Below are 23,624 nucleotides of genomic sequence, written 5' to 3' on the forward strand. Positions count from 1 at the left end.
CTAGCTTTTTATCATGGGTAAGTGGAAACTTATCGCCAGTTGAATGGACAATGTTTGTACGTTTTATCTATTTTAGATACAGGTCTTAAATTCCATTCATAATGGTCTTAAAAAGTCTGAAATTTGAGTTGGTGAAACCTGCAGAGACTTTGTTAAAGCTATTACCGTGCTCATTTATGTACTGCTGTTTTGTAGCCATGAAATTATTTGTAATAACTTTAAACTTTTCATGTGGAAGATACTTCAGATTTCCAGAAAAACCCAACGTAGAACCAAATTCCTCTCAATTACTAGTAAAAATGTGCCGTATCAAAGTAATTTAAAACACAAATGCACCTTTGCAGTTGTAAAACAATGTTATCCCAATAAGAGTGTTACGTGGTGATCTTTTAGTTTCCATGTCAAAGTTGTATTTTTCTTTGTCATGTTGTAGCTCTCGTTCAGCCACCTGAGTGACAGTGTGCAGCAACAGATGGAGCAGAAGAAGAAAGGCATTTTAAACCACAACTTTTCCAAACCTTAGTGAATTTAGAAACCAGTAAGCTTCCCAGGCTTGCTCTGAAGTCTGGAGCTAATCACTGGAACAGAAATTAGATTCACAAAAAATGAGGCTACTGAAGATTTTCACTTGAATGTAGTGAAAATTATGTATTCATTTACTGTATGTGATTGACTCAATTCAGCTGCTTTTTCTCTCTCCCAGTTTGGCCATCAAAGGTTACAAAATGCCCCTTGAAGCCAAAGACTTGTGGTCGCTGAACCAGCGCGACAGCTCCAAGAAGATAGTGCCGAAACTCCTGAAGGAGTGGGAGAAGGAGCAAACCAAGGTCAAGAGGTACAAGTTTAAAAGCTCTAGAGCGAAGGGGCCGGTTTCCATCTCCTGAGGCATGGAGTGCTTTCATTCAGTCTTTGCTACTCATTAAAAAAGAAAGTTTACCAACAATGAAAACTTTCAAAAAAATGTTTTAAACATCAGACTGAACTGAATTATTTTAATGCTAAAATAACTCTACTGTGTCTGCAACTCATTATTTTTACCTGTAAAAATGCTGCCCAATGTCTAAAGTTATTTAGAAAAATGTCTGAATAGCTTTATTCGTCAAGCTACGACTACAAACTTAAATGTGTCTTAAGGTTTTATGTCACGGACCAACACAGAGTAGAAGCATAATTAAATTTTTTTTATGTTACACACAAAATATGACACATGTGGCTTGCATTGTCATATATTCAAATACCTTTAAATACAATCCACCCTTAAAAAGTCTTAAATCTAAAATTAAGCACTTAAAGTGTCTTAAATTAATTAGAAAATATGTAAGTTGGCCTTAAATACTCTAATCACAGGTCTTAAATTTGGTCGTGGCCGGTCTATTATATCTTGTATATTCGATGCAATTTATATTTATCGTGGGACTTTTCTATCAGGCAAAAGTTTGAGTCGCACTCAGACATCTTCGTTGGCTTCTGTGACTCGAGGCGGTGGAAGCTACCGCTGACTATACCTTTGTTGGCTAGCTAGCTTTTTTGCATCTATCATTGGAAAGTGTAAATTTACTGCCTGTTGCCCAGATGACGTTCGTCTTTGCCACTGGCTCCACTTCTGTTGCCAACTCAGATGACGCTATGTGTGTTCTGTGCCAAGAAGCTTCACATTTGTACATAAATTATGTAATTTTCTGTGTACATTTCTGTCGTGATACAGGTCTTAAATTTAATTCATGGTGGTCTTAAAAAGGCTTAATTTTGAGTTGGCAAAACCTAGAGAAACCTTTCAAAATGCACTGCAAAAAGTCGTCATTTATTTTTGGTCAAGTTTCCTGCTCAAATGTCTTGGTACACTAGAAATAAAACTAAACTAACTTACAAGTAATTTTTGAGCAAGACATGAGGTTGTTTTTAGTAATTAATTCCTCAATATTAATGAAAACATTTTGGTTCCACTGGCATATTTTCACTTATAACATGGGAAACACGTCTTGTTATAAGTCGAATTAAATTAACTATTTTATTTTCTTTCACCGACACTCTCCCTGGAGTCTGTCTGATCCTAAATTACTTTACAAATACGGACGGAGCAACTTCTTTACGTGCAAAGCTCCTTTCCTGAAAAACCTCATTGCTTTAAACACAAATACACGTCAGACTTTTCAGATGCGCAGTTGTAAAAACCTTTAAAAACCTTTATAATTGCGCATAATTGGTGCAGCTGAGTTGTGTTGCTTTTTGCCTCCCTGTTAGACCACAGAGAGCAGAGGATGTTGTGTGAGAGGGCGGGTCTCTTTGTGCACGCTCTTTGAGCTGCACAAGTGAAACTCTGAGCATGCTCTATGTAACCCACACAGTGGGATGGTTTCCTCTAATATGTCGGACTTCTTCCAGCTCACCGACTTATCAGATTTAAAGAGTAAAAAGAAAAGGCAATTTAAAAAAAAAAGGTGCTAAAAACACACTTTAAGATAATTAGACATGGTTTTGCGTCTGTGTTGCTAATTCATAATAACAATCATTTAATGGCTCGGGTAATTACACCGAACATGTTTTCAGCTATAATTGGTCTGGCTTTTTAGTTTGCCCTGGAGCACAATTTTATTACGTTTTTATTACTCTTTAAAAGAAAAATAAAACCTGCATAACAGGTTTGCTGAACTCTGGCCTCCTGGAGGCTGTTTCCTGTTTCAGTGCCACAACTTTTTTTTCCTGTGTGTTTCATTCTGGACTGAGATTAACTCGTAAATCGATATGTCAAAAGCTGGATTGGTCTTTTTCTTTGAGCTGCACACAAACCTGTTTGTATTCAGCCAAAGCTCGACGGTTAGTTGACAAATGAAGGGTTTTCTGCACTCTAAGCTTATGTTAGAATAGGTTTGTTGTATTTATGTAAGTAACTATATTCCTTAACAAGCTGACTCATTCCCCCTATTGATTGCCTCTGGTCCTGCTGAGGGATTTAACGGTCACTACTTAAACAAGTGCAGTTGGTTGGACGGGACAATTATTCAGGTTTTGCTCCTGCTGTGTGTTGAAACTTGCTTGCTGGTAAAAGTATCCATCTCATCCTGATACAAAATAACTAATAAAAATGTTTTACAATGTAGAAATTGAAGCTAAAATGATTTAAAAAGAGTTATAGTAGTTCTTTTTCACTGCATTTTTATGACTTAAGCACCTTCAGATCTGTAATTATCTACAAATACAAACCCACGTTTTTTTTTAAATGTCTTAAATAGTTTCATTTTTACACCTTTTCACAAACAAGACTGCAGATCAGTCAGTGACAGATAGCTATGGTTTCAAGAAGAGTTTATTTTCCAATCAGTCATAGCAGTGATTTTTCAAAGTGGGGGCAAACAGAAAAACACAAAACACACACAAGTACCGATATTACAAATATTAGAAAATCCCAATATGTTGCTTCCTGCATGACTTTATAGCTTGTTTAAAGCTTTTTTGTAATAAGAATCAATGATTAAACTGGAAATTTTTAAAATCATTTTGCCCTAAAAAGTGAGAATTGGTTGTAATCTATCTTTTCAGTAGAAAAAGCATATTATAAAACCTGGAGGATAGTCGAGGCATTGAGTGATTTAATTCTATATATTTTTTTTTTTAATTGTTGAAATTATTCATTATAAAATAGATGTCTTCTACTCCAAGGTAACCGTGTTTTTTATTGAGTGTGTGTCACAATGATCTTAATGACATATGAAGCCTATTTTGACATTTCCATTGACTTTTTAAATTTTTTTTTATTTCTACCCCTCTAACAGCAGTGAACAGAATCTGACCACCAAGGCGACGTACGCTAAGCAGCAACCATCGGCCACCAACCACGTCTCAGGAGGAGCCGCGGGGGGCGAAACCAGCCCGGAGGAAGTGGAGGTGCTGCTGTCCAATCAGAAAGCTTCTCCCCACCAGCCGTCCTTCCTCCGTGTCCTCATCAAAGCGTTCGGTCCCTACTTTCTGATTGGCTCGGGCTTTAAGCTCCTGCAGGATTCCATCATCTTCGTCAACCCCCAGCTGCTCAGGTAAAAAAATAAATAAAGTTTAGAGTCTCCGTCAGCAGGTTGCTATCCGCCCTGCGACACATTAGCAAACAAAGCCTTCTTTGTTCCAGTTCTGAAAACAACTATTTGCAGCACTTTTCTTCTTTTTTTTTTGCATGTTGCGTTTGCATCTATCCAAAGTAGGGTTGCTTTCTTCTGAGTAAAAAATGTGTGCTAGCTTTGTCCGAGATGTGAATAGATATCCTCTTCGGGCCCTTAATGGCCCCCGGGTGAAAATTTGATTAAGGCAAATGTTCTGTGAAAGCCATATCTCCAAGTTTCAGTCAGATAAGATGGGAGCTGTTCACCAACAAATTTCCCTCCATGCATTTTATCATATGACTCAAGATTGTTAACTAATACTGATTGTATCTGTTCTGTGTAGCACAGGCAAAAAGTTCAAAACACCCTCAAGTCTTAATTTGAGTTTTCAAAATGCAGCACTCTACTTGCATATCCTAAAATCTTCTGTTAAAAATGGATAAAAACGAAGTCATGATGAAACTGTAAGTGTGCTGGTGTGTTTAGTCAAGTATGCCAGACAAATTCAAGATGACTTTTCTAGTTCTGTCTAGTTTTTAACCCACATGTTCTCTGACCCACAGCCGGCAGTCTTTTGTCCGATCTTATTGAGGTTTAAATCTCACCCACTAAAACAAGTCAAATAACTCAGACTGACCTAAAGGGCTTGACTGTATCTTCATCAGGCAACAAGCATCCTGCTGCTGCTGTTTCCTGTTTCTCTAGTTTTGCTAGTAGCCAAAGGCTAGCAACCACCCTAAAGAATTTAAAGTATGAAAATGATGAGCAGTGTGCCTGGTCAGCTAGCTTTTAGGAAACAAAAGGAAAAATGAGCTAAAATAGCACTGTTAAAAAAGCTAAATGAATGATAGCTCAGTTTAAAATCGACTAGCATGCTACAGTAAAAGCCTTTTCTGAAAAGTTAGCTGAAAGCTGACATGCTAGCTTACTTCAGTAGTCTGCAAGTTTTTCTGACACAAGATATTTACTTACAGTGTTTAAAATCCGGAATCTTTTCACTTCCTGACATAAATTCAACTACATTCATTCAGTTTTAGGTCAGTAAGGATTACCAAAGTTACTTCTTTTTTCCTAAATAACGACGACGAGGAAGACAAATGTTTCCCTTCACCCATATGTAAAGGTTTGCATACATTACCTGTCTCCTACTTGAAGAGTCTCTGCTTTCAGATCCAGACTTGTGAAGGTCATTCAGGATCTTCCTTTTATCTTTAGATTTTTCTATAATATCACATAAAGAATCAGGTGTTGCCTCCATTTAGGGTTAGGGTTAACCCTTGGAACAAACTTCCAGAAAACTGTAAAACAGCTGAAACACTGACTTCCTTTAAATCTAGACTAAAACCCCACCTGTTTAGGATTGTATTTGAAACGTAATCAATTACAAATTTATTGATGGAACTTGACTTAATGTCGTGTTTTGATTGTTGATTCTATGTTGCATTGTGTTTCTGTGTTTGATTTTATGTAAAGCACTTTGAAATGCCTTGCTGCTGAAATGTGCTATACAAGTAAAATTTGATTTGATTGATTGATATAGCTCAAATGCTAAGAATTAATCTAAGAAAATTACAAAACTGAGACTTCATCAATTACACTTTGCCAAAGTTCTGGAAAGAAAAAGGTGTTTCTATTAGCTTTGCAGCCTCCGTCAGCTGCAAAAAGATAAAATGATAAAGAGGTTTAGTTGATAATAATTTGTGCCCTTTTACAAATTGATCAACTTAATTCATTTCAGTACAAACGGGTGACGCAGGACACCTGAAATCACTCCGCCAGTGATTAACGAGGTGCATATTGTTGAATCTGAACGCTTCGGTTGTTTGTAACTTTGAATTTTTTTTACTTTTCCAGAATGTTGATCTCCTTCTCCAGTCAGAAGGAATTCCCTGTTTGGTGGGGTTACACACTGGCCTTCCTCATGTTCTTTGCAGCCATCCTGCAGACTCTCATCCTCCACCGGCACTTTCAGTACTGCTTCGTAACGGGGATGAACGTCCGGACCGCTCTCATAGGAGCCATCTACAGGAAGGTACATATCCGACAGTCGCGCTGTCACTTTCTCAAATCTCAGTTCACCACCCCACGTTCTTCAAATCTGTCAAAATTGGTGGCAAATGTCTGTGCTACGTTTATGCTGATTTGTGCCTTTAAAGATATTAGTAAATGTTTCCAGAGGTCATGAAAGGTCAACGAGGCCCCCCCCATCACCTTCTTCAAGTCATGCAAAATTGTGTCAATCAACTCAGCTGCGTTTGTGCTGGTTTGTGGAGTAAACATTTTCTGTTTGCGCTGCTTTGGCCTTGAAGATATTAATGAAAGTGTAATGGTCAAATGGTCAATAGAGTGAACTAAGCAGCTGTTTTAATAATAATTGTTTTGCATTAAAAAATAAACATCTTTTCTCACCACTTTTTATTGTTTCTTTTTTTTTCAGTCTCTGGTCATAACGAATGCTGCCAAGCATTCCTCTACGGTGGGAGAAATAGTGAATCTGATGTCTGTCGACGCACAAAGGTTCATGGATCTCACCACCTTCCTCAACATGCTCTGGTCCGCTCCTCTGCAAATTATGCTGGCACTCTACTTCCTCTGGCAGGTACGCAACACAGATAATATAGCAAATTTAACCGCATTTAAAAATCCCAGCACAGTTGAAGTTACTGTTTCTTTCATATTTTGCAGAACCTTGGTCCATCTGTGCTGGCTGGTGTGGCTGTCATGGTCATGCTCATCCCCTTTAATGCCGTCATCGCCATGAAGACGCGCGCCTATCAGGTACAGAGAGGGATGCTGTGTGGAATTCATTTAATTTTGAGTATTTGTGTTAAAAGGTAAACTTAAGTACTTTTTGTAATTATTACGCAGTATTTCCAAATTGTTTACTGTGAATCTTCTCGAGACTGCAGAACAGAAAACAGGTTCTAACATCTTGGGCTCAGGGTGGTTGGATTAGGCCAAGGGCCAGTGCTGAACTCACTTAAACTTTCTGATGTAGAGATGCCCCATTAGATATTTTAGGTTAATTTCCGACCTCAAGTTTCTGTAAAGTTCCAACCTACTGATTTAAATTCAAGTTCATAAATACTTTATTGATCCCAAATAGAAATTGAATAGAGCAAAGTAAAAAAAAAAAAAAGAAAAAAAATTGGCTAAAATCAACCGAGCTGCACAGAAAAAAGATGGAACAGTTTAAAAAAAACAAAAAATCAGGAACGAAGTTTTGAAAAAACCTCAATGAAAGTAAAACCACACCAATGTGGAATTGAAAACATTGCTGATATGCTAATTATGCTGAATTTTAAATAGTCTTAATGATCTTATATTAGCAATTAGCGCAGGCTAACATTAACACAACAGTTTCCATATGGATTCCCTTGGGATTGTAGTTCCTTGCCTCAACACTGAGATAAAAAAAATTCTGTTTATTTCAATATAGGGAGATTTTAAAAACTTGCAGCTTTGCTGTGCTCTATTCAGCCTTCCTGTTATCTGATCAAAGACTCACTCTCCTGTGGCCCAAATGACGTGTCTGGGTAGAAGAAGATGCAGTCTCCCTTTAAAAGCCTTTTATATTTCTCATTCCTCTAATTTCAACACCTGACAGATAGAGAAAATTACTTGAAAATTGTTTCAGTGACAACGTCTGTGCCAAAGAAGTTCAACAAGGTAGCACTTTTTTATGGTTGATATGGATTTTTGAGATCCAGCCGGTTGGTTTTTGCATCATGCATCTAAATCACATGTAGAATCTTGCCGTATCATGGAATCCTCTAAAATCTACCTTAAATTTTAAGGTAGCTTGTTGGCTTTTTATGTATAGTGGCTATTTCTAGGTCTGTACATCCACAGTAAAAACAAAATGCCGTTTTGCATCCATCCTCAGGTGGAGCAGATGCAGCACAAGGACGCTCGTATCAAGCTGATGAATGAGATCCTTAACGGCATCAAAGTCCTCAAGCTGTACGCCTGGGAGAACTCCTTCAAAGAAAAGGTCCTGGCTATTCGGCAGAAGGAACTTAACGTCCTCAGAAAAACAGCCTACCTGGGAGCACTCTCCACCATGGCCTGGACCAGTGCCCCTTTCCTTGTAAGCTCTTAATGCTTTACTGTTTACTAATAATAAGAAGTGAAACAAATGAAAACCTCAGAGACCACATTGTTCTTTTTGTCGATAAATTTTATGTAGTTTCTGAGAGACCCTCCTCTTCAATTTGTTTTAGCAGGAGACTTTCATCACTTATCTTTGTTTTAATTGTGTTTTTGAACTTTTACCAAGTTGCTGCATCTTGATCATGTCATATAGTTTAAGAATTTAGTAGCTGATGACTGATCCAAATCCTAGACGAGCCCCCAAAAATGTCACAAGTACCTTAAACAGGAGATTTGAAATGTGGAATTTAAGGCTACTTAGGCATTTTTAATCAGAGAGAGAGTTGGTTCTGGGTGCACCAGACCTCTCAGGTCTTCCGGTTCTGGTCTGCTCTGCATCCCCAGAACCAGAACCAAACGAGGAGAAGCAGCTTTCAGCATCTATGCACCACAAATTTGGAACAAACTTCCAGAAAACTGTAAAACAGCTGAAACACTGACTTCCTTTAAATCTTGACTAAAAACCCACCTGTTTAGGATTGTATTTGAAACGTAATCAATTACAAATTTATTGATGGAACCTGACTTAATGTCGTGTTTTGATTGTTGATTCTATGTTGCATTGTGTTTCTGTGTTTGTAATGATGTAAAGCACTTTGAAATGCCTTGCTGCTGAAATGTGCTATACAAATAACATTTGATTTGATTTGATTTTGATCAGTACTTTGGTCAGTTTTGGTTTTATTTTATAGTGATTTTAAAATATCTTATTTTCTGACATTTATTTTCTAGTAGGTCTTAAAAGCAGTTACTTCTCTTTAATTTATCCCCTCTTAAAGTTTTCTAATTAGAAATATGAAACAAATTACATTTTTCACAGGATACAATTGACATTTAGCATGCCACATAATATAGGGAATCTCTATTAATGCAGCATATGTAAGGCAGGAGATATACTATATAATATGGGATGGGGGTAGCTGATAGAGACTGAATAAAAGTAACCGAGAATGTAGCCCTGAAGGACCTCATGTCATCTTTGAATGTAAGCAGAAACTAATGCATTAAGCACTTGTTTTTTTGTTTTCTTTTGTTTTCCGAAACAAGTAAAATAATGTACTTAAATGATGCTAATTGCTGAATTACCATGGTGTAATAATAGGCCTTGACGTCTTGCTACTTTACCCATGTGTCTCCAGGTTGCCTTGACGACGTTTGCCGTGTTCGTCAGTGTAGATGAGAAGAACATTCTGGATGCAGAGAAGGCCTTTGTGTCGCTCTCCCTTTTCAACATCCTTCGGTTTCCTCTGAACATGCTCCCCCAAGTGATCAGCAGTCTCGTACAGGTGTCCTTTCTTCCCCCTCTCCTTCTCTTCCTCGTCCTCCCTGCGTTTTCTTCTGCAGCTTTACGTCTCTCTTCTGCTTCTCAGGCGAGCGTGTCGCTGAAGCGAATCCAAAATTTCCTGAGTCACGATGAGTTGGACCCAAACTCCGTGGACAGAAAGACCAGCTCAGGTAAAAACAAAGCTCAATCCCTACTTAAAGGGCGTTGTCAGGGTTTCTTTTCACTTCTTCCAAAAGGGAAATCCTTCTGCAAAGCCGCCTTGCCTTTCACCCAGTGTCTCCGAACCTAAAGAGCAGTGACATGACTCAGGCTTTCTCGTCTGTCATCAGTTGAATGTTGTTGAAAAGAAAGTCTTTCATCCCGTTGTTACTCAACAGAGTTCGCCGTCTCGGTAGTCAACGGGAAATTCACGTGGGCCAAAGAAGATGAACCTGTTCTGGACAAGTACGCCACGCTCAGCTACAGATACGTTCATTCACAAGTCCTGTGTTTTTACTTCCCTAACTGTGACATGTTTGCTGTGTGTTGTTAGCATCAACGTGATGGTGCCCCAGGGCTCCCTGGTAGCAGTGGTGGGTCATGTTGGCTGTGGGAAGTCCTCGCTGATCTCCGCGCTGCTGGGCGACATGGAGAAAGTGGAAGGCGAAGTTTGTGTTCGGGTACGACTTCACTGAGAATTACTTTCCCTGTAAAGTAGCGTCTCCCTTTTTTTATAAGACTGCAGATGAACCTGCCGCAACGTTTCCCAACAAGATTTGAACATGTGACTCACTGTTGTAAAAACTGGCGAGTTTCTGTTTGACTGAAACAAAAACTTTTACGATTTCTGTGACCACAAGAATCCAGCAAAGTAAACATTTCACGCCCCTGATGAAATCTTTCATACCTTCCCACAGATTACAGTTGCATCATTGTACAAACGTTTCAAAATCAACACTTAATTTCAAGTTTGGATAGTTATGTGCAGGAATTTTTAAAAACAAGGATTCTGTTATATTGTAACAGAATCCTAAATTTATTTAAATTTATTTAAATTTATATTAGGAACGTTCAAGACGGAATCAAATCGGAGACAGATACTCTGCCCAGGAGAAAATGGGATGAGTTTACAAATCCAGTAACATCACTTCACTCTCCGACAACAACAGAAATGACCTCACTTATATAGTCTGTGTCTTTGCTGCGTTGAGTTTGGACACACTGGAAACAATACTTTTCTGTAATGTTGGAGTGTCAGAAGGTCATCAAAAGGTCACAGTGAACTTTGGACAGGCAAATGTGAACTTGGTTAAAAGAGCAGAACATAAAAAAAACAAATTAGTAGATGATAAACCTAAAACAATGCAAGTAATAAATGCAAATGATTCTTTGAGTCTACGAATAAGATAAGATGGTAAGTAAAACAAATACTATAAATGTAATAATTCAATAAGTAAATGTGGGATTATAAAAATGATGACTAACATATTTTTCTAACAGATTCCCAGATATTTTTCTTTAGATTTATGCTATTTAAGTTGAGCTTATCTTGCTTCCCAAATTTTTCAGCAGTTAAACATTTCAACTGTTTAATAGTGCAGCAATATGCACTTTCCCAATTATTGGAAAATACTTTGAAAGCTACATTTTTCAAAGTATTTTCCCCCCTAGCAATTTATTTTACACATACAGTCCAGACCTGCGTTAAAGAGATTGTATTTAAGTGTTTTCTTTATCCTAAAGATCCGTCAGTACTTGGGCCCAGATGTGGTTATTGCCTAATTCATGGTCCAATTATATTTCCCTCTTAATGAATAAAATTATCACTTGAAAAGTTACATTTCTCTTTGATCAGGTTCTTTGTCTTTTCCTGAAATTTATTTAATGATCTGATGCAGTGAAGTATGACTAAAAAAAGCTAACTTTGTAGAAATCTGTACTTTTTCTTTTTATAGCTAAAGTTAAATGTTTTCTAAAAGATCAGCATTTTTGACAGCTATACCTCGGATTACAAAATAATTAGACAGATCAAAAAAAAAAAAAGAGTCCAGCTTTGATGTTCAGCAGCTACTCTAGGTCGTCATTTTGTAGATCGTAAATTGTCAGGTTTTAGGCTTTATAGTGTCAAGTTTCAAGTGCTTGCACTGCATACACAGTGGAACGATTGCAAATGATTTATTTTGTGCAGCCAGCTGGAATCCTTAACGCCCAGAATGCGAACATTTCACACACTCTGGACACAAAAAAACGGGAGAACTAACAGAAATCGGACTCTGTTCTCAGGGGTCGGTGGCTTACGTTCCCCAGCAGGCGTGGATACAAAATGCCACCCTGCGGGACAACATCCTGTTTGGGAAGAGCTTCAACGAGTCCAAATACCGCCGTGTTCTGGACGCCTGCGCCTTGACGCCAGATCTGGAAGTGCTGCCTGGAGGAGACATGACAGAGATCGGAGAAAAGGTAGAAAAGCAAAAAGACAAAAAGTATCCCTACCTCCTGAATGTTTCTGCATTTAGGTTTTACGTCATTGGCAAACACACAGCAGTGTGTAATTAGGAAGTGGAAGGAAGAGGATGCATGATTTTCAAATACTGAAATAAGTTCTGAAAAGTGTGGTGTGAATTCACAAATACTCAACTGGAGGAAGGTCTGGACTTTGACTGGGCCATAACACATTTTGCAAACTCTTCCACTATAAGTCTTCTGCGGTCTCCAACAGGTTTTCTTCCTGGATTGTTCTGCTTTGTTAACCCTTCCAGACCAAACCGAGCACTAACGATCCAGCCAAATGTGCAGAACTGTAATTGCGCCACACTTTGCTCTGTCTGAAAAATTCCAACGGTTTCTGAAAGGGGAGACGTTGCGCTTTCCAGACAATATTGGGTTATTACTGTAATTTCACTCCTGCCGTAGCAAGGGCAATCTTTTAATAGATGGTAAAATTGGGACAATAACTTGCTAGATATTGTAAGTTGGAGTTGTGATGGATAAATGGGCAAATATATTTACTCGCATGACATTCATAAAGAACTGTGTACAGTTAAAATAAGCAAAAATATCCAGACAGATTTGAAACTTGGGTCACGAAGGGTTAAAATATTTCTGCTTTGCTGGTTTGGTTATGCTTGTTGGCCGAAACATTCAATCATTTTTCCTACATAACTTGAAGCAATCTAAAAAGAGGGACGTCTTATGGCTTCGTAGAGTAGAGTTTCTCTTTAAACTCTTCAATAAACATCTATTAATTAGATAATGTCTTAAAGACAATTGAAGGCATTGGGTTTTATTTAGAAGAGTAAAGGTTTCTGAATACAGCTAATCTGAGTGAGGTATTTGTAAAGAAAAAGAGACAAAACTTTCATCTCTACCAAGTACCAATAGCCATCACAATTTTCATTGCACTTCACAAATGTGCACTCGTAAAATTCTACATGCATGAATACATTTGCAGCACTTCCTTCGAGAAAATCTTGTGTTCATAATCTAAAATGTTTTGTTTGTAATATTTTGTTTTCTGATTTGATGATATGACATATAAAACAGAAAGAGCCGTCTTTGATGACAGAGGATGACACCGTCCTGTCTCTCTGCAGGGCATCAACCTCTCCGGCGGCCAGAGGCAGAGGGTCAGCCTGGCTCGAGCTCTGTACAGCGACTCCGAGGTCTACCTCCTGGACGACCCGCTGTCCGCCGTGGACGCCCACGTGTCCAAACACATCTTCGACAAGCTCATCGGCCCTGAGGGCGTGTTGAAAGGCAAGGTGAGGAAACTCTCTGACGTCGCCGATCCGCACAGGTACTGGAACCTCTGCGGCGTTCGGGTGATAAAGTTGGATCTTATCGCTACTCCAGTGAGGAAGCTGTGTCGACTTTTATCAGTAAATGACTCATTCTGGGTCGTAAACAAAATCCTCGGTCTTTGATAAAAGCCTGTTTTCTCTGACGGGAATCTGTGTGGAAAGCTTCTCTGAACTTGGGCTTGTAATAAAAGGTGTGTCCGTTGGGGTTTCTTTTATTGGTATTGATTCATTTCCTTTGTTTGGTTCCAAGACTCGCATCCTGGTGACGCACGGCATCAGCTTCCTGCCTCAGGTGGACAACATTGTGGTGATGGTGGAGGGTCGGGTGTCGGAGATGGGCTCCTACCAAGAGCTGCTCAATCAAAACGGAGCCTTCGCGGAGTTTCTCAGGAACTACGCTCTGGAAGACATCGTGGAGGAGGACGAGGCCACCGGTTGAGCAACACTTTCTCCCTCTTCCTGTCAATCCCTTCTGATATTAACAGCTGAGTTAGCTGGTTTCACGCTGTCTCTTTCTGTTTGCCCCAATGGTTTCACAGAAGAGTTAATAGAAGATGAGTTGTTCCCCGACGACGTCCTTAGCAACCACCACACGGACATGGTGGACAATGAACCTACGGTTAATGAGGCAAAGAAAAGTTTTATGAGGTGTGAAAAATTAGAAGTAGTAAAGCCTCCATAACTGCATCCTACTGGAATCAAACAGCCTTTCTGTTTTTATGTCCACTGACTTAAATCTGTTTTCCACTTTCTCGTTTTCAGACAGATCAGCATCCTGTCAGGAGACAGCGAGAACTTCCGGTGCCGCTCAGTCAGGAGACAGAGCCAGAAGAAGCACCAAGAGGCCCAGGAGAAGAAGAAACCCCAGGAGGTCCAGAAACTCATCCAGGCAGAGACAACAGAAACGGGCCGGGTCAGTTGAGAATATTCTGTTCTGGGTTTTTTCTAGCTTTGGACTGCATCAATTCTTTTAAAGTGAAAGTTTTTCTTTCAAAGTCACTGATATTTTACTTCAAAAACAAATCTGTTGCTGTAGATTTTTTTTAAAGCAATTTGGTCATCAGCTTTTGTTTCTGTACTTTTCTGTGTAAAAAGCTGGTTAATTAAAAAATGAATAGCAGGTTCAGATGTTTTGCCCTTTACGTTAGAGATATGCCTGATCCCTGAAGTAATTAACTTTATGTCTTGCTCACCCCATCAGGCAGTTCAATGCAATTTACTTGATCAGTCTGTCTAGATGTTTGCCTTTATCCAGGTAGCGCTTGTAAAGATTTACAAGTCAACAAGTTTCTTAAAAAAACGTTTTTTAGCCTTCACGATGACCGTACCTGTTCTCAGCTCTGTGAGCCAGACAGCTGTAGGGAAAAGCTGAGCAGAGAGCAGCTGAAACACTAGCCATTAAATGTTATGACATTCAAAGCATAGTACTAAATTTATGAAGCACAATCATGTTTTCTCTAAGTTTTCTCATCAAATTTTTAACAAGGACAGCATTAAAATATAACAAGCCAAATAATTGAATCTTTTTTTAAAAAGAAAAGAAAGTATGCTAACATTTAGCTAGCTAAATACTTTTTTTTCTCCCAGGATTTTTCTCTCAGGCAAAAGTTTGAGTTGCATGTAGACATCTTTATTGCATTCTGTGACTCGAGGAGGTTGCCGCCACTAGTGACAAGCTGCTAATATACTCTTGTTGCATAGCTGCATAGCTAGCTATGTTTTTTTGCATCTATCATGGGGAAGTTCAAATTTATCGTCAGTTAACTGGACAACATTCGTCTTCTGTCGCCATCCCATATGAGGCTAGGTTCATTCTGAACTACGGGGGTTACGACTGTAGTGAGCATCAGAAAACATAGAAAGTATGACACTTCTGTACAATTACTTTCTGATACAGGTCTTTAATTTAATTCACGGTGATCTTAAAAGGTCTTAAACTTGAATTAGTTAAACCTGCACATACCCTGCTAAAACCATCTTGCTGCTGACATTTCTGAATTTGACACAGGTAAAAACCAAAGTGTTCCTGGAGTACGCAAAGGCAGTGGGACTAGTGCTGTCGGTGATCATTTGCTTGCTCTACGGCTGCCAGAGTGCCGCCGCCATTGGCTCCAACATCTGGCTCAGCCAATGGACCAGTGACTCGTTGACAAATGACACCCAGAACAACGTTCACAAGAGGGTGGGGGTGTACGCAGCGCTGGGCATTGCACAAGGTAAGAAACCAGACACTGACTATCGAAGCGTCTTTTAAAAGTTAGACTTGTCCTTTCTCATTTTTTGTCTTGAAACTGTGCATAGACACTTTGAGTTTATGCTACGGCTTGTCACTTCCACCCACACAGCTTCTTGGTGCTGGAAAATTAATCTGATATGGTTTGATTTGCAGGTAGTTTGTTGTTTTTCTTGCGCAGAGAGATTTCATTATGCTGACAGGAAGCAGTTTTTGGATGGAGGAGACTGTGGATCTGAAGCCTGGTGTTTACCGCTCCTCCTCTCCTAGCGACCTGCCAGTGTCTCCACCTTGCACCTTCATTCCTTCTTCCTCTCCTGTGGTTCAACCCCCTCCCAGGTATCCTGGTCATGGCCTCTTCCTTCACTCTAGCCATGGGGAACATCGGCGCAGCCAAGAAGCTGCACGCCAACCTGCTCAACAACAAACTTCACACACCCCAGTCTTTCTTTGACACCACACCCATAGGACGCATCATCAACCGCTTCTCCAAGGATATCTACGTGATCGACGAGGCGCTGCCATCCACCGTGCTCATGTTCCTCGGGACCTTCTTCGTTTCCCTCTCCACCATGATCGTTATCGTTAGCAGCACGCCCATTTTTGCCGTCGTCATTGCCCCCCTGGCTTTTATTTACGTCCTTGTTCAGGTACTCTAGGGCAGGCGATCCTCCGTCCGCTGTGCCATCAAAGCGTTCTGTCCTCCTCTTCGCTCATGTCTGACTCTTCCTCCTCCTGGAGTGTCATGCAGCCTGCATGTTTGGCGCAGCAAATCTTCTAACCTTCCAGTTACGGCTTTTGTTTCCCTTAGCATGTGATGTCGGTGATGAGCGCCTCGTGCTGTTGCTGATTTCACTCCTCTTTGCTACTGGATTTACTTTGCTCTCTCCTTGCAGCCAATGCACTTCTGTCCAGCCTGCAGCGTGCTGCCACACACCCTTCACACACATACACACACACACGCCGATACGGCTAATAATCCTTCTAAGGGTAAAAGACATTGTCAAAGTAGTAGAAATTGTTCTAAATAGCTCATTACTGCCCTCTAGTGGATCCGTGATGATGCATCTCAGCCTAATTTAAAGTAGGCCACTTTTTTTTCTACTCTTAGGGTGTCCAGGTTGGTTATCACTGTTGCATCAGTGATATTTTCACAATCTCTACAATGTTGCGCAATGTTTAGGTTATCGCCATGGAAACCTGGAGCACCTTAGATCTCCCGTGGCATAATAACAGCTGCTCTGGGTTGATAAGATTTCCTCTCATTTCCCTCCTTTCAGACCACCGTGCATCAATGTTTTGAAAGATTTTGCAAGCGGATACGTTTTTAGACGAGGCCAGGCACATTTTAAAGATTTGTTTCGATTAGAAACAATGAAGGATTCCCATGTTTACATAGACTTGTTGTGCACACTATCAGAGTTCACCTTTTTTTTCTTAAATCAATGTAAACACAACAAAAACACAATATGTCCCGTACCGCTTTGGATTTTACAATGATTTGCAAACGTTTTCATACCTCTTGAATTTTTCACATTTTGTGCCATTAAATTTGTGTGTGTTTATTTTAAAGTTTTAGGCAGTTTCACATAGTTGTTAAATGTTAATAATTGTGCTACTTGGTTAGATAAAAGTGTATCAAGTTTTAGACTGGCCCAGTCAAAGTCCAGAGCTAAATCCAGCTGTAAACCTGTTACAAAACTTGAAAATTGATACTTATAGACGCCGTACATCCAGTCTGTCTGGGCTTCATCTACAGTTCTCAGATTCTTATGTAAAAAAAACCCCAACTAGTTTATCATTTTAATTTTACTCCCCAAATATTTTGTACTTTATGCTAATGATTAAAAAAATACTTTGTAATATAACAAGATATACAACATTTTAAGAAGGATGTATACTAAAGGACTGTATTTCATTGCATATTCTATGAATTTTAGATATTCACATTAATTTTTTTAGGGTCAATGTCAATTCCTAGTAGTTTATATTTTTATAAAGTGGGGTGCTGCGGAGAGCTTATAACCAGTCATTATGTTACCTGCAGTATACAGCTGCCTAAATGGCATCAGTTTCTTTCTTGGAGTTATTTGTAAATTAGTTTTGTTTTCCTTCAAGTGTAGCAGGATGTTTGCACTAGAAACTAGACCAAAATTACTTAGTAAGATTTTGTGTTTTCTCAGTGCAATAATGTCTGGTCTTTTGCGTTGCACTCTTTTTAATAATTCACACATATTATTACATTGGTTTAATGTTGGATTAGTTATGCTACCTAGTTAGTTATCCGCTCATGGAAATTTGTAAAGATACCTATGAGCAGGTGGACTATAAGTGTTTCTGCCTCATTTAGCCACTGCCTACACTCGTCACTTTATTCATAATCAACAAGCCAAACTGACTTGCTGAAATATTCTGAGTCACAATGTTTTTCTGCAGGCACAGAAATCCCTCAGTAAGGTGAAGAATGCCACTTTTTCACAGAGGAAAAGTACTGTGCCAATTGAAAAAAAATAAAATAAAAAATACAGATTTAACTTTTTTTTCTCCTTCACTTCATCAGGTGTTAATAGCTTTCTGTTGATCTGAGAAAGTTGAACTTGTTTACGGCACACAGTCGGAGCAGATCCGTATCCATTTAACGCAGGTGTTGTTGTGTTGTCCTCCCCTCCCTCCTCCTTCTCGCAGGTGTGCTCATTTTGGTTAACTGCCTCTTGTGCCGGGCCTACTGTATGCTGCGGGCGGCCAAGCTCACGCACCGCAACATGCTGCAGGGGGTCCTGCGAGCCCCGCAGGCCTTCTTCGAGAGCACCCCGACTGGGCGGTTACTGAACCGCTTCAGCAAAGACGTGGATGCTATAGACTCCCACATCCCCGATAATATTGACATATGGATGCGCACTTTCTGGTACACACTGAATGTGCTGCTCATATGCTCTGCCCTCACCCCAATGTTCCTCATAGTCATAGCCCCGTTAATGGTGTTCTATTGGTGGGTTCAGGTAAATAGGAAACAAGTGTGCCAACTCATGAATACATGCATGGTTGTGAGTGTTGCCGAGCGAGTGTGGTGTTTATAGACTGCTGTATGTGTTTGAGGCAGTAATCGTTGCCGCCGTAGTGTTTTAGGTCGGCTGTGGTTTGATTTGTTTTTGCTAGTTTGTAGTCGCAGCAGCTTCACGTGTAGTAGCTTCGAAGGTTAGCGCGCTAGCTAGTAGCAGAAGTCAGTTGGTCTGTTTCTGTCAACAAATCGTATTTGATGTGCAGCAAAACATTAGCTGAAAAATAGGAAATTTTGGATTTAAATTTTAATTTCGCTAAAGTAAATTCTTTGAGGCAGGGTTTTATTTATGGCCGAAATAAATTTGTTCTCTTTAAAGGCTAAATAATAGCATTTCTTTTTCAACTGTGGCGTTGTACACGCGTGTAAAAACGAATAACTCACGTCACAACATTTAAAAATATCTCGTACACAAGTGGTCGGTTTCAGAAAAGTTTTCATCCGCATGAACGCGCACAGATCCGCTCCTGAGCGTTGTTTTAAACATGCCAAACCCGCAGGGGGCAGTGTAGAGCAAAGCTAAAACCTATGTCAGCCAATCAGATTGCTTCTAAACTACCACAACTTCCTGTTGGGATTTAAACAAGGCGCCAGGAGGTTCGTTTGTGTAAAAAGGATGTGTAGGTTTTACAGGTTCTGCTTTTCAATAGCGCGTTAGAATATAAAGTTAGTTGTTTTTTTTTTTTTTTATCACCGTAATGTGCGGGACTCTAAATCTCAGTATTTCTATGTTCACTTTTAAACAGAGATTTAACAAATTGAAAAAAAAATATTAATAATCGTTTTTATTAAATATTAAACAGAGTTTTTGTGTGGATGAAAGGCCAAGATGCATAAAAATTTAGATATCCGGCTAAATGTAGACTAGGCCTAAGTTTGAGCTTACCCTAGTTGTATTTATTTTGATGACATTAGGTTTGAAACACCCAACAATAGAGTATCAAGTTTAACACAATGGAGACCCAAAAAGTAGTAATAGGGAAAAACTCCAATCTATAACGCAAATAATTGCATGGTCATTTGTCTAGTAAGGATGAGGAAGTTGGGAGAAATGTTGTTTGAGAAAAGTAGACTAATCCTTTCTGAACAGGAAGTTAAAATTATTCTGGTAAACCCAAAATGTCTGTAAGTGAATCACCATTTTTGAGTAAATGTGTGATTCAGAAGGCTATAAATAAACTCCTATTTCTGCCAATGATGCAGCATAGCCTATTTTATGCCATAATTAGCAAGACATCCGGTGCTAATGAATGGCAACAGCTGAAAGTCTCTGTTGTATACACAGATTACTTGGGAGGCTTTAACTGCTAAAGTGATGTAGCAGCAAAATGATGATTCAAAGGGCACCTTCTGTCATTCCAATCAAAATCTATATCACAAAGGTCAACAAAAGACTCATAAAAGGCAGAAATCATAGTTTAACATTCTTAGCTTTTGTTTATGCTCACAAACAAAACTTGTGGTATGATTTCTGAGAGCTTCTACAAGTTTTGATAGGTTAAATGAAGGGATGGACTGATATTAAAATTTGCGCTTGTATTGATATCCAATATTGATATTGCTGCTAAGACTAATAACTAATATTTACATATATTATATATATTTCTCTACACTTTCAACCCAGCAGCATTACTTCTCTGCTTCACTTAAACGCCTCACAATCTTGAAGATATACCGATATTTACCCATATCACCCTTTCCTGAGACTAATTTAACCGCTAGCTTGGCAATTATCTTAGAAGTTACACATCTTCTTTTCACAATATTTGTTTTAATATAATTTTGCTAGCTAAATATTATTTAAAAATGTCCACAATGTGACTAAAGTAGCCTAACAAGTCGTGGTTGACGTCTAAAAACAACTACATTCTGTGTGTGAAACATTTATCCTCGCAGTAATCACATTTTTATTGAGCGATTTTCAAATAAAAAATGAATACTGTAAAAAAAAAAACAGCTGCTACTTAGTGCTTTGTACAACTGTTTTAAACTGCTGGTTACTAACCAAGGGATTTGAGCTCGTTGATGGATTATACTGACAATCGGAAGGAGAACTGGGCATAAGTGGTTACATCATGGGGCTTGGTTTAGGAATATTTAAGAGTGTCTTGGAAAAGTGTTTATGCTCCTTTTGTTATTTTGATACTTTACCAGCACAAACTTTAGTCGGTTTTTGGGGGATATTATTTAACAGACCAACAGAAAGTACAATGAAATGGACGAAAGATGTGCACGGCATTGAATCAAAAAGCAACTTTTTTTTAAGGTTTACATCAAGTTATAATGATATTCTCTTATCAAAATACTTGGAGTGTTGATTGATTAATTCAGTGATTCTTTCATGCCTGTTTGAGAAAACTTTTGACCACCTGGCAACCATTCAGATATGCAAAATGCTTGGTCAGATCTAGCACCGCCTTCAGGGTGCATGTCCTCCTCCGAGCTACAGTTTCCAATCTTTCAAGCTTCTGACTCGCAGAGCATCTCTCCCCACTACTTCCCAATCAGCTCCTTCAGACTAGCCAGCAGCAATTAGCAAACACCTGCAGAGCTCATCATACGAGCTACTTCTCAGAGCAACGCTGGTACAAACGTTGTTAACGTTGTGATGGCTTCCTGAAGGCAGCGCTTCCTAAAGAACAGGAGTTTTTAAAGAGACAGATTCCCAGTTTTAAGGCATTAAACTACATGTTAAATTTTCTTTTAAGTCATATATTTATATAGCATTTTTTTAACAACTGAAATTAACATAGTTACTTGATTATGCTAAAATAAAGTGGCACTAAATGCTTGGATTTTCTGTATTCCGACATTTTTTGTTTGTTTCATTTGTGCTGGTGTCAGACTAAAAGGCCTGAATGCAAATGTATGCCGCACTTTACAGGTTTTCATAAGTGAAAAAAAAAAATCTTTGGAAATCAAATTTCGTACCCCACTTGTTGGTCTGCGACATAAAATCCCTACGATTCATTCAAGTTTGTGGCTGCGAGGAAACAAAATGTGAAGAACGTGGAGGGTTCAGAACACTTTTACAAAGCTCTGCCTGTCTGGGATCAAAACCAGTGCGTCGGTATTTAAACACTGGGCTTCAGTGTTGGTGGTCATCGAAGGAAGACTCTGTGTGTGTTCATGCTGTGATTCTACCTGGACCTCCAAATGAGCAAAGTCAGTAATAACAGAGTCATTTCTGTCCTGCTGCTTTTTCATAACATCCACCCTGCATGGTTTGCTCTTTGCTGCATGACTCTTTGTTTCTTCTTCTGTTTTTTTTTTTTTTACCCCCTCCTTCCCTGAACTGATCTGGGAAACAAACTGAGGACATACTGTCGATACTAAAGGCTTCTGGGCTCCTAACACTTTATAATGAATCCTCTTTACAAGACTATAAATGTGATTTTTTTTTATTTTTTTTTTAAAGACAATATGCTGCATCTGTAATGAAAAACAAAACACCAGCAGCTCCACTCCACTGGTGCTGAGTTGTTGTTGCAACATTACAATCTGGCAGCGCACCTGCGAATTCATTAAAGTGTTTACATGCAGCGGCGCAGAGAGCGTACAGCATTCCTGAGGTCGGCGTGCTGCTTATGAGCTGATGGCGATTGGCAAATGATCAAAAATCTGAAACCCAGAATATCAAATAACTCTGCCGGTGTTTTGTTCTTTTTTTTTTTTAGCTGCTTTTATTATTATTATTCATGCGCATGTTTGTGTGTATGTGTGTGTGTTTGAACTCATCTTTGTGCATTTTTGTCTTTCTGTAATTTCTAAACAAGTGGGAAGGCCTCGTCAGGTTGTAACGCCGTGTTTGTCTCTCTCCTTCCTCGACGCCTGTAGAGATTTTACGTTGCCACGTCGCGGCAGCTGAAGCGCCTGGAGTCGGTCAGCCGCTCTCCCATATACTCCCATTTCTCTGAGACCATCACCGGCGCTAGCGTAATCCGAGCCTACGACAGACACGCTGCCTTTGTTCTGATGAGCGATGTAAAGGTGGACGAGAACCAAAAGAGTTACTACCCTGGTATAGTGTCCAACAGGTAAGTCTCCTTCCGATTTAGTCGGAAAACACCAGCTACTTTGTTCTACGAGGAAACGCTTGTAGAAATTGTAAATATTTGACCGAGTAACTTTAGCTGGGCTCCAACAGCAGAGTGAAATCATGGTGGTTTAATCCCAACAACACTAAAATAGAGCAAGGTTTCTTTTTTACACCTTATTGCCATAGTTATTCGTTTGCCTATCTTGGAATAGATATGAATTCATTCAACATTTTCTTTTTAATATGATATAGGGCTGAAATGATTAATCGTATGAATCGCGACTAATTTAGAAATCGCTTAATCATTTAGCGAATCATTTAAGACGGGTCTGGATACCGTGTCTGTTTGTAAAAGAAGAATCCGGCCATTGGGGAATATAGTTTAAGAAATTCAAAAACTAGCTTATGTTCTTAGATTAATTCAGTTTACAATTTGTATTAATGTAAAAAAACAACTTTGAGTCTTTGTACGTAACCGACCCAGATCCACTAATGTCTGACTTCACAGAACCGTTTTTGCCCGTCTTCGTTCCCACTGTTTTCTCAGTCTCTGATTCACAAAGCAAATATTAATTATTAGTAAAGTAATTAATAATTAACAGTAAGAAAGTGGGAATTAACAAGGTGGACACTTTTCTTTTTAGCGTGTTTCTGGCACCAAATTCCAAACATGTTAACATTTTCCAAAACCCTGTCAGTGGAAACGTTGATGGTCTGTAAAGTTATTTTTGCTATTTAGAAATTGATTAGAAATTTACAGTCATGTTGAATTATAGTTAAATGAAAAAAAGAATCAACAGTTCTATTTAAGATAGTCTGTTTTCAAGTGCTAACAAGATGCAAGATAACAATCCCTTCTACTCGATGATGTAATTATTTCTTATAACCATCGTGATGACGAAACACGTCATTTCCTCTCAGCGCACCAACCATCACCTCTCTGGCCACACGAGTTAGAATATTGTTGTCTTTTCATCCTGACACAGAGTG

At 39.1% G+C, this 23,624-nt stretch overlaps 1 protein-coding gene across 6 annotated transcripts in view; it reads left to right on the forward strand.

The window, feature by feature from the left end:
* The window catches only part of abcc3 (ATP-binding cassette, sub-family C (CFTR/MRP), member 3), a 59,737-nt gene that overhangs the window by 28,629 nt on the left and 7,484 nt on the right, over positions 1-23,624 (forward strand). The window contains exons 7-24 of one of the 6 annotated variants that reach the window (XR_004340699.1): positions 704-835; positions 3,771-4,028; positions 5,943-6,120; positions 6,526-6,687; positions 6,774-6,866; positions 7,975-8,178; positions 9,380-9,526; positions 9,611-9,695; positions 9,903-9,969; positions 10,058-10,184; positions 11,788-11,964; positions 13,098-13,265; positions 13,555-13,738; positions 13,844-13,952; positions 14,067-14,217; positions 15,313-15,520; positions 18,182-18,442; positions 22,433-22,545. Coding sequence is in view for 4 of the 6 variants with exons in the window: in XM_032573803.1 (XP_032429694.1) it covers positions 704-835; positions 3,771-4,028; positions 5,943-6,120; positions 6,526-6,687; positions 6,774-6,866; positions 7,975-8,178; positions 9,380-9,526; positions 9,611-9,695; positions 9,903-9,969; positions 10,058-10,184; positions 11,788-11,964; positions 13,098-13,265; positions 13,555-13,738; positions 13,844-13,952; positions 14,067-14,217; positions 15,313-15,520; positions 18,223-18,536; positions 22,433-22,632 (2,964 nt within the window). In the remaining 2 variants the exon portion in view is untranslated. Of the gene's footprint in view, positions 1-703; positions 836-3,770; positions 4,029-5,942; positions 6,121-6,525; positions 6,688-6,773; positions 6,867-7,974; positions 8,179-9,379; positions 9,527-9,610; positions 9,696-9,902; positions 9,970-10,057; positions 10,185-11,787; positions 11,965-13,097; positions 13,266-13,554; positions 13,739-13,843; positions 13,953-14,066; positions 14,218-15,312; positions 15,521-15,876; positions 16,188-18,181; positions 18,537-22,432; positions 22,633-23,624 lie in introns of those variants that run through there. The other 5 variants (XM_032573805.1, XM_032573803.1, XM_032573804.1 and 2 more) reach the window with 5 other exon arrangements.

This window comes from Xiphophorus hellerii, chromosome 10 (assembly GCF_003331165.1).
Source record: "Xiphophorus hellerii strain 12219 chromosome 10, Xiphophorus_hellerii-4.1, whole genome shotgun sequence".
NCBI classification, from domain to species: Eukaryota; Metazoa; Chordata; class Actinopteri; order Cyprinodontiformes; family Poeciliidae; genus Xiphophorus; species Xiphophorus hellerii.